General features: G+C 45.8%; 1 protein-coding gene across 8 annotated transcripts in view; it reads right to left on the bottom strand.

The window, feature by feature from the left end:
- Nucleotides 1-13,683, bottom strand: part of PPFIA1 (PTPRF interacting protein alpha 1) — a 71,867-nt gene extending 58,184 nt beyond the window's left edge. For 7 of the 8 annotated variants that reach the window (XM_060765329.2, XM_060765338.2, XM_060765367.2 and 4 more), the window contains exons 1-2: nucleotides 12,661-13,682; nucleotides 6,609-6,872 (exon numbers count right to left, since the gene is read on the bottom strand). In XM_060765329.2, the coding sequence (XP_060621312.2) occupies nucleotides 6,609-6,872 (264 nt within the window). In that variant the 5' untranslated portion in view covers nucleotides 12,661-13,682. Of the gene's footprint in view, nucleotides 1-6,608; nucleotides 6,873-12,660 lie in introns of all 8 variants that reach the window. The other variant, XM_060765358.2, reaches the window with a different exon arrangement.
- Nucleotides 13,684-14,387: the final 704 nt, after the last annotated feature.

Here is a 14,387-nt window from a genome sequence, read left to right as displayed (position 1 = left end):
TGTCCCTTGGGCAACATCCTTGCAGCCGGCCAATTCTCTCACACCAGAAGCGACTTGCAGTTTCTCAAGTCACTCCTCACACTCTCACACACAAAAAGCTTATCCCATTTCATGATACTATATTGGAATCACACAAAAGTTTTGTCTGCTCTGTTTGCCTGCTTTTACTTCTGGGGGGATGGGGGGGAGCACAACTAAAGCTACTTTCTGGAAAGGCCTAAGATATGGAAACAACCTAAAATCTTGCTCATCTAAAGAAATCTGCTTGGTTGTACTTCTGGATACTGATTTGAACCTGGATGTCCAGGTTTCAGCAGTGGCCAGGAGCACATTTATTTATTTATGACATTTATATGCCGCCCTTCTCACCCCAAAGGAGACACAGAGTGGCTTACAAGTTATTTGTACAAGTTATTAGATTGGTAGTATATAAAAATAAGTGCAAGGTGAAGGCACCCTCCCACTCCCAAAGTAGCCCAGGCCCATAGAGCAATCTTCCTAAGTCATTTTACATTTGCAGGCAAAACGAATGTGTCAGCCACAGGTGATCATTGAGACATTAGATCTGGCCATGATAACACATGCTTAGATTACACAGTGACTGGATATTCTAACTTGTTCTACATTGGGCTTCCACTAGAAACAAATAGGAAACCTTAGTGAACCTAAAATGCTGTGTCCTTCCTGTTGACTGGGGCTAGTTATAGGCTTGTTGAGACAGCTTCATTGGTTACCAGTTACCAAGCAGAACTCGAAGTGTTTGGATTCTACCTTGGATTCACACTATCTGAAAGACTGTCCATGTTCAAGTTTTAAGACCACTGATGGGAAGGCATTATCTCAGCCCTATCATCATCAAAGACATGTTTGGTGAGGATTTGGGAGAGGGCCTTTATTATTATTATTATTATTATTATTATTATTAACTTTATTTGTACCCCGCTAGCATCTCCCGGAGGACTCGATGCGGTTTACACAGGCCGAAGCCTCAAAACACAATACAATAGAAAACATAACACAACAATAGCAAAGCAAATCAAAACAATAAGCAAAATAACGACAATGACAGTACATCAAGACATTGTTAAAAACTGGTTCGGCCGGCGCAATGGGGTACAAGGTTAAAAGTGCTGAGTGGCAGGAGGCACGTAGGATTAAAAGTGCGGTGTGCAGTGACGATTAGTTATGCTAAAGTGCTACTAGGACTTGGGGTGGGGATTCCTAGTCAGAGAAGGCACAACGGAACAGCCAAGTTTTTAAATTCCTTCTGAAAACAGCTAGAGTAGGGGCCTGTCGGAGATCTTTTGGAAGGGCGTTCCAAAGTCGGGGGGCCGCCACAGAGAAGGCCCTGTCCCGTGTCCCCACCAAGCGCGCTTGCGATGTGGGTGGGATCACGAGCAGGGCCTCCCCAGATGACCGGAGCGAGCGTGTGGGTTCGTAGATGGAGATGCGGTCACGCAGGTAGGGTGGTCCCAAACCGTTTAGGGCTTTGTAGGTAAGCACCTGCACCTTGAATTGGGCTCGGAAAATAAATGGCAGCCAGTGGAGCTCCTTAAACAGAGGGGTAGACCTCTCTTGATAATGAGCCCCAGTTAGCATCCTGGCTGCTGCCCGCTGGACCAATTGAAGTTTCCGAGCCGTCTTCAAGGGCAGCCCCACGTAGAGTGCATTGCAGTAGTCCATTCTAGAGGTGACCAAGGCATGGACCACCCCGGCCAGATCAGCCTTCACGAGGTATGGTCGCAGTTGGCGCACAAGTCTCAGTTGCGCAAAGGCCCTCCCGGATACCGCCGACACCTGAGCCTCAAGTGTAAGCGAAGAATCCAAGAGGACACCCAAACTGCGGACCTGTGGCTTTAGGGGGAGTGTAACCCCGTCCAACACAGGTGACCACCCTATGCCCCGATCCGGTTTACGATCGACCAGGAGGACCTCAGTCTTGTCGGGATTGATCTTCAGCTTGTTCTTCCTCATCCAGATCGACACAGCGGCCAGGCACTCGTCTAGCACCTGAGAAGCCTCCTTGGAATTAGGTGGAAAGGAGTAGTAGAGTTGTGTGTCATCCGCGTAGAGATGGCACCCAACTCCAAAACTCCGGATGACCTCTCCCAGCGGTTTCATGTAGATGTTAAAAAGCATGGGCGACAAAATAGAGCCTTGCGGGACCCCACAGGTCAAAGGCCAGGGGTCAGAGCAGGTGTCTCCCAGCTTCACCATCTGGGTACGTCCCTCCAGGAAGGACTGGAGCCACGACAGAACCGTGCCCCCAAGGCCCATCCCGGAGAGACGACCCAGAAGGATACCATGATCGATGGTATCGAAAGCCGCTGAGATATCCAAGAGAACCAGCAGAGTCACACTCCCCCTGTCCAGCTCTCTGCGGAGGTCATCCACCAAGGCGACCAAGGCTGTCTCGGTGCCATGACCAGGCCTGAAACCAGACTGTGACTGATCTAGGTAGTTGGTATCGTCTAGGAAACCCTGGAGCTGAGAGGCGACCACCCTCTCCAGCACTTTACCCAAAAAGGGGAGGTTGGAGATCGGCCTGTAGTTATTCAGCACCGTGGAGTCAAGGGAAGCTTTTTTGATAAGTGGGCGAACCACGGCCTGCTTCAAGTTAGATGGAAAAATTCCTTGCTCCAACGATGCGTTGATAATCAGTACAAACCAGTCAAGCAACCCCCCTCTGGCTGATTTAATGAGCCAAGATGGGCATGGGTCTAGAGATGAGGTTGTCGCTCTCACAGCCCCAAGAATCTCCTCCACGGTTTCAGGAAGAACAAGCCTAAAAGAATCCCACAAAATTGGACAAGCAGGTGCCTCCGTCACCTCTCCTGGCACTGCGATGGAATTGGAGTCGAGCTCGAGACGTATCTGGGCGACTTTATCTGCAAAATGGTGTGCGAAATCGCGACACCGAGCTGTGGGGTCGTCAGGGACCTCCTCCACCGCAGGTGGGTGGAGGAGTTCTCCCACGACCCGAAACAGCTCTGATGATCTATTTGCTGCAGATGCTATACGAGCGGTCGTGAATGATTTCCTGGCCACCCGTATAGCCACGGAGTATGCCTTAAGAGAGGCTCTAGCCCGTGTTCGATCAGACACATCTCGAGATTTCCTCCATTTGCGCTCTAGCCCCCTTCTCGTATGCTTCATCACAGCCAGCTCCTCGGTGAACCAAGGAGATGGCCTGTCACGACGCAACGAGATGGGGCGTTCAGGTGCGATCATATCTAACGCCCTGGCCATCTCCCCATTATAGAGAGTTACCAAGGCGTCGATAGAATCGCCAGGCTCCAAGGCAGGAAGAACCCTAAGATTCCTCAGGAATCCGTCCGGATCCATCAGTCTCCTAGGGCGGACCATCTTAATTTGTCCTCCACCCCTGCGGAGGTTTAGGGTCGCAGTAAGTCTAAATGTGATCAGATGATGGTCAGACCATGACACTGGAAGGATGTTTTGATCTTCCACTCTGATCATTTCGTTGTCCGCCACAAAAACAAGGTCAAGAGTGTGTCCAGCTTGATGAGTGGGGCCAGATATTATTTGTGACAGTCCTATGGTCGTCATGGTGGCCATAAAGTCCTGAGCTGCACCAGATAGGGTGGTCTCGGCGTGGATGTTAAAGTCTCCCAGCACCACCAGGCGCTGGGAGACCAAGGCCGAATTAGAGACCACCTCCGCTAGCTCAGACAGGGAAGCTACTGGGTCGCGGGGTGGGCGGTACACCAGCAGGAACCCCACACTGTCACGGCTCCCCACTTTCAAGTGGACACACTCAAACCCAGAAGCCTGCGGAACAGCGCATCTGATCACGGCGATGGATTGCCGAAAGACTACTGCGACCCCTCCTCCCCGCCCCCCTTGTCTGGCCTGCTGATGCACTCCGAAATCTGGTGGACACAACTGAGTGAGATTTACTCCCCCCAGCTCGTCCAGCCAGGTCTCGGTGATGCATGCCAGATCTGCCCTCTCATCCAGGATCAAGTCCTGGATGGCCGCGGTCTTCCCATTAACGGATCTGGCATTAATCAGCAGGACCTTAAGACCAAGGGGGCTGCCATGGAGCCTACCACTACCTACCTTCTCCAGGGTCGCAAGAACTCTGTTGCGCTTCTCCCTGGGATGTTGGTGGCCCGCTATTCTCCTCCCCCACACGACTTGAATGGCACCCCCTTCCTCCGGGACCCTCCCACCCCCTACATGGCCAGGATCTGTAACTAGTCAGCTCTCAGAGGAAGAAGTTGGGCTGGGGAATAATCTCCCTTGGGCGTTAGGTAGGGGTGTTTCTGATGATGAGGTAGATAATGAAACATCAAGGGAGCTGAGTGGGCTGAATAAGGGAAGTGTTCTCGAGCGAAGGAGTGTGGCTGGTTGAGTGGGGGCGACCGGGGCAGATGGGGTCTCAAAATGGTATGAACCGGGAGGGGGGGAGGGGGAGGCCCTAACCGGAGAGCTAATTGTGGAGTTCACACGGGGACCTGATGGAGCATGGCGAAAAGGAACCCCGGAAGCGAACAAGGGGCGTATCTGTGGGTCCACAACTACCCTCCTGATGGTAATGCCCCATTTCTTTAAGCCAGAGCGCTTTGCCATTAGCTCTCCAAGCCATGAATTGTCTTCTGGTGTTATCTGAAGACGGGAGGAACGGTCAGATGATTGGTAGTCCCTCCATAACCACACTATGGCTTCTAGTCTTATTTCCTGTGGTCTTTTACCCAGGATTTGGGCCAAGGAATTACAAACTGCCCTCTTAGAGGTCCATCTGCCTCTGTTCACCATTCGGTCCGCAATGTCCATCGCAAACATGTCAGTTTGTAGATGTTGATCCTGAGTACATGCTGCGGTTGGCTGAACCAAAGGATCTGTTGTTGTATCATTGATCGTCCTCTGAGCGGCTCTCACAGTCCGCTGCCACTCCAAGATGTTCTCAATCCTATGACTGCCCGAAGATTCTCCCCTTCCCTCAGTCAACTCATCATTCATTCCACCTTCCACCCCGAGAACCCCAAGATCCGACGTGCCTTTCTCCCCATTTTGGCACAAGTCCTTAGCTAGATCTGCACACAAGGAGTTATCAATCTTTGGGGGATAGGATTGCACTGGAAAACCTGAGAAGGAGGCAAAACCTCTAAGGAGATGGTCCATTTTCTCGTTTAAAAACCTGAGTTGTAACAACACATGATTAAACGATTCCCTCAGGAGGTCGTAAAAGTGCAAAAGATCGTTTTTCGCTTGAGGCTCTGCTTCAGCCATTCCTATGTCTAAAAGGTAGCTCTCACAACACTCAAATCTAGGCACTCCCACCAACTTCCCTCTCATTCACTTCTAATACAGTCAGCCACTCCCAGGCACTCCAAAGATCCACACACTCCTCTCTCTCCCACAATTCACTCAACCAACCACACTAATCTACACTCTCTCTCCCTAAACTAACCACACCCAGAAATCATGCACACTTCCTATGTCACACTCTCCTCCCTCTCCCACAATTCACTCGGGCCAATAGACTCAACCAACACACTCTCTCACTAGACTAAACACACCCAGCAATCATCCATTCCTTCCTATGAATCACTTTATCACAACACTAGACTAAACACACCCAGCTACCATCCGCACCTTCCTATGTAATCGCTTCTTGTCGCAGACAGACTCATGCGCTCTCCTGGGCCTCTTCCCAAACCCACCCCGACAATCCTATCCTCTAATATCAAACCTAAAAATCTCTATGACCCCCTAACATACACTCAGCAGTCAACAAACAACATGCAACATATAGCCAACTATCCTATATCTAAGAGCTAAAATAACAACTAGCCAAAAAGAGAAAGTGGAAAAATAGAGTAAAAAATAAAGAATAAAATAAAAATAAAAATAAAGTAAACATAAAACAATGAAAGAGTCAGATGGCGATAACAGTTCCTTCCCGGTGCAGACACTCGAACACTTAAACAGCAACTTCCTGGAGCTCTTCGGCCCCTTCTCAATGCGGGAGGGGCAACGCAGGCCACAGCTGGCTGGTCCAATCTTCACCCCCACCCGGATGGCAAGGGAGGGGGCGACGGCGGCGTGGCTGAAGCTCTCTCTGTGGCCCCTTCCTAGATGGAACAGAGGGGCCAGGTGAGCCGCGGCTGGCTGGCTCACTTCACTTGCCTCCGGATGGAAGAAGGAGGCGACGGAACGCGGCACAGAGCTCTTTCCAGGCCCCTTCCCGATGGACGGAGGGGGCCAGCTCAACCCGCAGGCAGCCGGCTCTCTTTCACCCCTCCCAGATGACAGAGGAGGGGGCAGAGGCAGCACAACCCGGCGCTCATTCCACGGCCCCTTCTCGGTGCTTCAGAGGGGCCAGATGCGCCGCGGCTTTTCAGTGGCTGCATTAAGATTGTAGAATTGCCTCCCAGGTAATGCTGTTGGCCCCCTTTCCTTTCATCAATAGGCTAAGACCTCTTTATTCAGGCAGCCCTTTGGCTGAAAATGTACATGATAGAAAAGTTTTGTGGTGTTTTTAAATTCTTTTAACATTTGTATTAATGTTTCAATTGCATTTTTAATACTGTGGGCTACCGTGTGAAAAGTGGGTTATAAATTGAATATGGAAATCATACCTGGGGAAGTGCGGTGTTCAGCTGTCGCTGTAGAGAATCCCTTTCATGGCCAACTTCATGTAGTTTCCCCTGTGTTAATGCTAGTGTCTCTTGAGTCTCTCGCAGTGTGTCCAGGAGGCGGTCTCGTTCCTCCAACATTGACACCATTAGTTGCTCAAAATGGGAATCAGCATCTGATTGTAAAGGCGAACCAGAACCATGGCTTCCACTTCCTCCTGAAGGAATCTCTGCCTCACTGATAGTAGGCATCACCTCGCACATCATCTTGAAATAAGGTTGAAAATTCGGTTAGATTATTGAAATGGAAAATTCGGATTCAATTAACAGAAATTTTATTAGCAATTTGATGTAATAAAATACTCAACTACATACAATAAATCCCACAAATCATTGTACTGCTTATTTAAGTATGCCACTATCATAGTGAAGGCCCATCAGTGTTTCTATAACTAAATTATGTCACTGCTGAAACCTAGATGTAAAACAAAAACAAAAAATGTCTTTATAGCATTTACGGCCAACACAACTTTGCTTTCTTGCAAACACTAACTGGTATCACAAAAGACCTGTGTGTAACACATAAAAACTGATTGTCTCTAGTGTCCCAAATGCAAGCTTGTTTTAACGTGGGATTACTGTTTGACCCAGAAAGTCTACGAATGTCAATTACATGGGTTTTCTGAAAACATAGAACTGGAAAAAGTTCCACATAACATTATCTGACTTAGTATGTTTGATTTAAATATCATATTCAAAACATTCAAACCTTTATGTTAAAATTATTTGTTGGGTTATTTCCAATGCTCATCCTCTAATATGATATATGCCATTGTCTGTCAACAATGCCCTTCAGCACTCTACACAGGACAAACATTTGAAAGAATGCCTTTTTAAATCCTCATATTTAAAGAGAATTGTAATTTATAATACAACGCCTTATGTCTATCTTACACCAACAGTTTATTTTGCTGACATTACCTGTAGTATCTTCAATTCTACACTCTCCCCTCTGTACTGATCAATTCCATTTGAAGTTTTTAAAAATCTGATTCAGTTCCATTAGCGGAACATGATACTTCACTGAGCTATGTGACTCTGCAGCTTATTACATTTGTCTTGACTATCTGTACTTGTGATTTTGAAGCAAGATTTTTCTTGAAATAGAAACAAACTTAGCAATGCATTTATTTGCTATTCAATTTTTGGAAAATGTTCTGCTCAACTGAGGTGATAGACTAGACGATTTTTTCTGTGCTTTCGTGTGTGTGACAGAGAACAGAAATGCTAACCAAAAACATATATATCTGTATTGTAAGTACTTAGAAAGTGTGGTGTAGTGATTTTAGTGTTGAAATATGATACTGAGAGGCCAGGGTTTGAAAGTCACTAGGTGACCTTGGGCAAACCACTCTTTTAGTTTTAGAGGAAAGTAATGGTACCCCCCTTAGAACCAATTTTGGTACAAGAAATCGGAGTTGCTGTACACTGAAACAACAGTGACAAAAACAATCTGTTAAAACAGAGTCTAATCTAATAGTTACAAACCTCTAACTCTGTGGTTCTCAACCTGTGGGTTCCCAGATGTTTTGGCCTTCAACTCCCAGAAATCATTGCCAGTTTACCAGCTGTTAGGATCTCTGGGAGTTGTAGGCCAAAACACCTGGGGACCCACAAGTTGAGAACCAATGCTCTAACTGCTCAGGAAAATTGATGAATATAATCCAGTTAATTCAGAGTATATATATCTTCATGTATAAGTATGCTAAACTAAGAAGCATGGCAAAAGCAAGTACATACGTAATTCATATAATTTATTATAACTCAAACAATGATCTAACTGTTGCTATGCCACTAGTCAGCACCTTCAAACTCTTAGAAATGCAGTTCTACATCACAAAAGATAGCCAGGTTTTATAACCAGATTCTGTTTACTGCAGCCTGAAGCATTTCTTACCATTGACTATGCTGGCTAGGGCAGATCAGGGCTGCTTCCATCCCTGGGTAGGTATAGGTAGGTTAACTGATACATTTCAGATACTTTGGCAAGTCTGATCTGACCACAGTGGTCCATGCTCTGGTTACATCCCAAATAGATTACTGCAACGTGCTCTACATGGGGCTGACTTTGAAGACGGTTCGGAAACTTCAGCTAGTCCAACGGGCAGCACCCACATTACTAACTGGGGCAACATACAGGGAGCATACCACCCTCCTGCTATGCCAGGTCCACTGGCTGCCGGTCCATCTCCGAGCCCAATTCAAAGTGCTGGTTTTGTCCTATAAAGCTCTATATGGTTCTGGCCCAGCTTATTTGTCTGAATGCATCCACCCCTATGTCCCACCTTGATAATCCAGGGAGGCCCTGCTCTCGCTCCCGTCAACAGCACAAATGTGTCTGGTGGGGACGAGAGACAGGGCCTTCTCGGCTGTGCCCCCCTGCCTATGGAACATACTCCCAAATGAGGTAAGATCTGCTCCCTCCCTCCTGGCTTTTAGAAAAAAATTAAAATCATGGTTCTGGGACCAGACTTTCGGACAGTAGATGTATGTAGCATTTTGGAGGGGCATTGACTGGAACGGCGATTTGACTGACGAGACTGTTTTATTGTTTTAATGCTTGTTGATGTATTGTTTTAATTATGACTTATGTTTAATTGCGGTTTTACTATTGTAATTATTTGTACTGGCACTATATCGGTGCCCAATGTAAGACATTGAATTTTGCCATTATTTATGTGTAAACCACTTTGAGTCCCCCCTAGGGGTCAGAAAGGCGGTATATAAATACTGTAAATAAATAAATACTTAGGCTATTTTACCCATTATCCCTGACCAATCCTCAGGCTGGAAGAGATTGATGGATGTTATTATTTTAGGCTGCCTAGCCTTTGTCTCCATTCAATAATCTAAATATATTACAGATGTTTGTCTTTATAAAAACGTTTTTTGTAAGAATTTGGACAACTTCCAGAGTCCTCTAGACAGTATGCATATTGACAACGCTGGCAGAGGGTTCCTCACACTGCAGTTTCAAAAAAGTATATTTTCCATGTTTTGCTTTTCTTTGATTTGCAGCTGTATACAGTTATCAATTAGAAAATGGAAACTGCAGGAAATTTATAAAAACACATACAGATGTAGTAAAACTAAGTATGCAGCTGTGTTTCACTTCAAAACAGATTTGCATAATTTACGATATATAAACCTTGTTAGTTTTATAGTAAATCTATGTGGAAATGTTCAGTCTTAGGTACTATATAAAGTATCCAAATTGGCAAAAATAGATTGATTTTAGGGTGAATATTCTATATTCATCAGTTGTACCTGGATTTGTAAAACTAAGATGATGGTATTCTAACCCCATGAATCTGACTGGTTGGTGATTTCTGGCTTGTAAACATATAAAGTGGCTTGTACACAAATAAAGCATTGAGAAAAAAAATCTAAGGAATAAGGTAGGAGTCAAGAATAAACCTTAAAAAGGGAGAAGACACCAGAGTGTCAACTGAAAGCAATGAACCTGTGGCAATAGAACATGGTGGACCAACAGGAATAAGTTTAATACTATATACACAAGCATTTAATAACTCAGATAGAGAGAGCGCAGTCATCTAAAGGAGCATCTACACCAGGGGTCCTTGAACTTTTTAAACAGAGGGACAGGTCACAGTCCTTCAAACTGTTGGAGGGCCAGATTATAATTTGAAAAAAAAAAACATGAATGAATTTCTATGCACACTGCACATATATTATTTGTAGTGCAAAAAAACTCCTTAAAAACAATACAATAATTAAAATGAAGAACAATTTTAACAAATATAAACTTATTAGTATTCCAATGGGAGGTGTGAGCTTGCTTTTGGCTGAAGAGATAGGATTGTTGTTGTTGTTGTTGTGTGCGTTGAAGTGGTTTCAGACTTTGGTTGACCCTGAGCGAGGGCCAGGTAAATGACTTTGGAGGGCCGTATCCGGCCCCCGGGTCTTAGTTTGAGGACCCCTGATCTACACTATAGAACTAGTGCAATTTTGGCACCATGTTAGGTGCTATAGCTCTATATTGTGGAATCATGGGGCATGTAGTTTTAAAGCTCTTCAGTCTTCTCTACCAATCAGTGCTCAACAAACTACAAATCCCAGAATTCCATACCTTTGAGCCTTGGCAGTTAATATGGTGTCAAACTACACTCTAAGTGTTCCTGAATATCAACTTAGTTAACTACAGGAAAGCTTGCAATAAATGGAAAAAGGATGAGGAAGGTTTAATATAATAGTTTACAAAGCGTTATAGTCACATGTAATTATTCATATAATTTTGATAATATCTAAATGTAAACATTATTCCTAAATAGCTAAATTATTTTCAGTTTTGAGAATAAAAATCTCTATGATGTTTTGTTACATGCTATTGAAAGAAGAAGGCATGAGAAGGCATGCTGAGAAAGTACACTGGCAGAAAGTTAGTAGTCCTTAATAATGTAGTGTTCTGAAGAACATGGGAGAATGGGGCTGGGATTAATGAATAATATACACTAGATCAGTAGTACATATCTATACCTTCAAGTAGGTTCCAACCTAAGATGAGCCTAAGGTAAACTTATCATGTGGCTTCCTGAGGTTGAATCAACCAATGAATTTCCATGGCCAAGCAGGGTTTCAAACCCTGATCTCCAGCATCATAGTCCAACACTCAAACCACTACAATTTTTGGCCTCGAGGACATGGCATCAGAGGAAGAATAATAAAAGTGGAGAATTGTAAGTTAATTAAAAAGTAGTGCAGATCAAAAAGTAATGTGGTTGTATTAGTACTCCCTTTAAACTGTTCCAGGAAAGTATCAGAGGAACTGAACAAGGCCCTTGCAAACAAATAGTTGATTTTTAAAATTACAGTGATTGAAGAGGTCTCTAAACTTGAATGTAAATGTATATGTATCTGTACATTTCAGTACAACACTAGAATTCTTTTAACAACCAGAACAAATCTCAGTTTCCAAACATAGGGAGTGTTTTAATTAAAGCAAACCACGTTCAATTAAAGCCAACTATTCCAATAATGTTCTTTATCCTTCTTTAGATGATCACCATGAAACATAAGCTAGCAATTTTGCCAAGGGACCTTCCATGAGATAAATTCCACTCCCCATATGTTTATGATTCTATAGTAATGAAAATGAACTTTATAGTTAACTCTTAACAACCAGCAACAAGTAAACAAGAGTTTAAGCCACTCAGAGTCCTCTGGGGAGATGGGGTGGGATATAAATAAAGTTGTATTATTATATCATTATTACACAACACATGGAGAGTGGAATGTATTTCAAGTTATTGTTCTGGGCCCTTCCACACAGCCATATAACCCAGACTATCAAGGCAGAACATCCCACAATATCTGTTTTGAACTGGGGGCCCTTCCACACAGCCATATAACCCAGAATAGGAAGGCAGAATAACCCACAGTATCGGCTTTGAACTGTGTTATCTGAGTCCACAGCCATATATCCAAGTTCAAAGCTGATAATGTAGAATTTCATTCAGCTGTGTGGGAAGGGGGGCGTGTGGGTTATTTGAGGGCCCTTCCACACAGCGCTATATCCCAGAATACCAAGGCACAAAATCCCACATTATATGTGTGTGGACTCAGATAACCGAGTTCAAAGCAGATTTTCTGCCTTGATATTCTGGGATATAGGGCTGTGTGGAAGGGCCCTGATTCCACACTGCTATATATCTCAGTTCAAAGCAGATAATGTAGGATTTCATTCAGCTGTGTGGAAGGGGGGCGTGTGTGGGTTATCTGAGGGCCCTTCCACACAGCACTATACCCCAGAATTTCAAGGCAGAAAATCCCTCATTACATGTGTGTACTCAGATAACCCAGTTCAAAGCATATATTCTGGGATATAGGGTTGTGTGGAAAGGCCCTGAACCCACACTGCCTTATATCCCAGTTTAAAGCAGATAATGTGGGATTTTATTCAGCTGTACGGAAGGGGCCTCTCAATAACTACATTATCTGCTTTGAACTACTACAGACTTCCACTGCTTTCCTTTACCTTGCTTGAGGAAAAGAAATGGTTTTAGGAGGCCAAGGTATTTTTTCCAGCAATATCAGCTCTCTTTAGGAACTTTGCATAACGATTTCCAAGTATATTTCCAAGGGTGGAGCAGCCACCCAACCAGGCTATACAACATCCACAAAGATTCACATAAGGCAATAAATAATCCTGCTGAGGGGTAAAAAAAAAAATACTTCAACAGGAGCAGCAAATAGTCCAGTTCGCAAATGGAGACGATGAGCGCAGACTTCAGCTCGATTCCTATTTCATCCTGATCCACAGGTCTTTTAAAGAAATATACTCTTTTAAAAACACAACAACAAAGAAGCGAAGAAAGCCAGTGCGTTGTGGTTTTTTCAGTGCTTCTGGGCCAACGATGGCGAACAAACAATACACGTTACAGAGACTCCTCGCTTGAGGTCATGAGGGCAGGACTATAAAAACACAAGAGGTACAAATGAGCAGAGGCGATGAACCAAGCGGGAAGGCACTCCTCCTGTGGGGCCCTTGCTAGGCAGCTGAGGGTCCTTTCCTCCTTTCGCGTTCCCGGCTCCTCTCGGCCGCCTTTAGAGCGGTTCCTCTTTCTCCGGCTGAAGCGAGGGCATGAGGGAGGCCAGGGAGTCCGAAGGGGAAGAGGCACGGGGGCTTCTCCTCCTCCTCTCTCCCGCTCTCTCCTCCTTCCCCGGCCCTCTTCCCTGCCCGAGGAGTGAGTGGGTGAGGGTCCGGGGCGGGCTCCTGAGGAGACGAGGCCCAGGCCGGCGCTCCGCCCCCTCCACGTCCGAGCAGCCAGGTCTCCCGCCCGAAGGAAGGGGCTGCCTCCGTCCCGCGGCGGTGGCGGCGGCTTGGGCCCGGGAGAGGCCGCTCTGGGAGTCCGCCCTTGGAGCCGGAAGGGTCCCGCCGTCACTGCCTCCAGCCGGGCCCGCCGCCGCCTCCTCCTCCTTCTTCTCCTTCTCCTCCTTCGCCGCCTCCTTCGCTGTTCCTGCTCTTCCCGGCAGCCTTTGCGGCTCCTGTACACAGCCGCGCGTGGCCCACAATGCACCGCGGGAGGCGCTCCGCTCTTTCTCTCCATCCCAACCTGGCTCTCTCGCGCCTCCTCTGGCCAGGAAGCGGGATTGCACAAGGGAAGCTTTTCTTGCTGCTGGGTTGTTGTAGGTTTTTTCGGGCTATTTATTATCATTATTATTATTATTATTATTATTATTATTATTATTAATTTTATTTGTACCCCACTAGCATCTCCCGAAGGACTCGATGCGGCTAACACAGGCCAAGGCCTCAAAACACAATACAACAATACAATACCTAAAGCAAATTAAAAACAGTTAAGCAGAATAAACAACAAACAGTAAACAATACATCAAGACACTATAAAACTGGGCCGGGCCAGAGTAATGGGTGCAAGATTAAAAGTGCTGATGTGGCAGGAGGTATGTAGGATTATAAGTAAGTGCAGAGTGCAGTGTGCAGTAATCTTAGTTCTACTAAAGTGCTTCTGGGACTTGGTATTGGAGGTTCCTAATCTGAGAAGGCACATCGGAACAGCCAGGTCTTCAAGTTCTTTCTGAAGACTGCCAGTGTAGGGGCCTGTCTGAGATCTCTTGGGATGGTGTTCCAGAGTCGGGGGGCCACCACAGAAAAGGCCCTGTCTCAAGTCCCCACCAAGCGCGCTTGCGACGCAGGCGGGATCACGAGCAGGGCCTCTCCAGATGACCAAAGTGAACTTG

This window comes from Anolis sagrei, chromosome 1, assembly GCF_037176765.1.
Source record: "Anolis sagrei isolate rAnoSag1 chromosome 1, rAnoSag1.mat, whole genome shotgun sequence".
NCBI classification, from domain to species: Eukaryota; Metazoa; Chordata; class Lepidosauria; order Squamata; family Dactyloidae; genus Anolis; species Anolis sagrei.
This window is presented reverse-complemented; position numbering and strand designations above follow the sequence as displayed.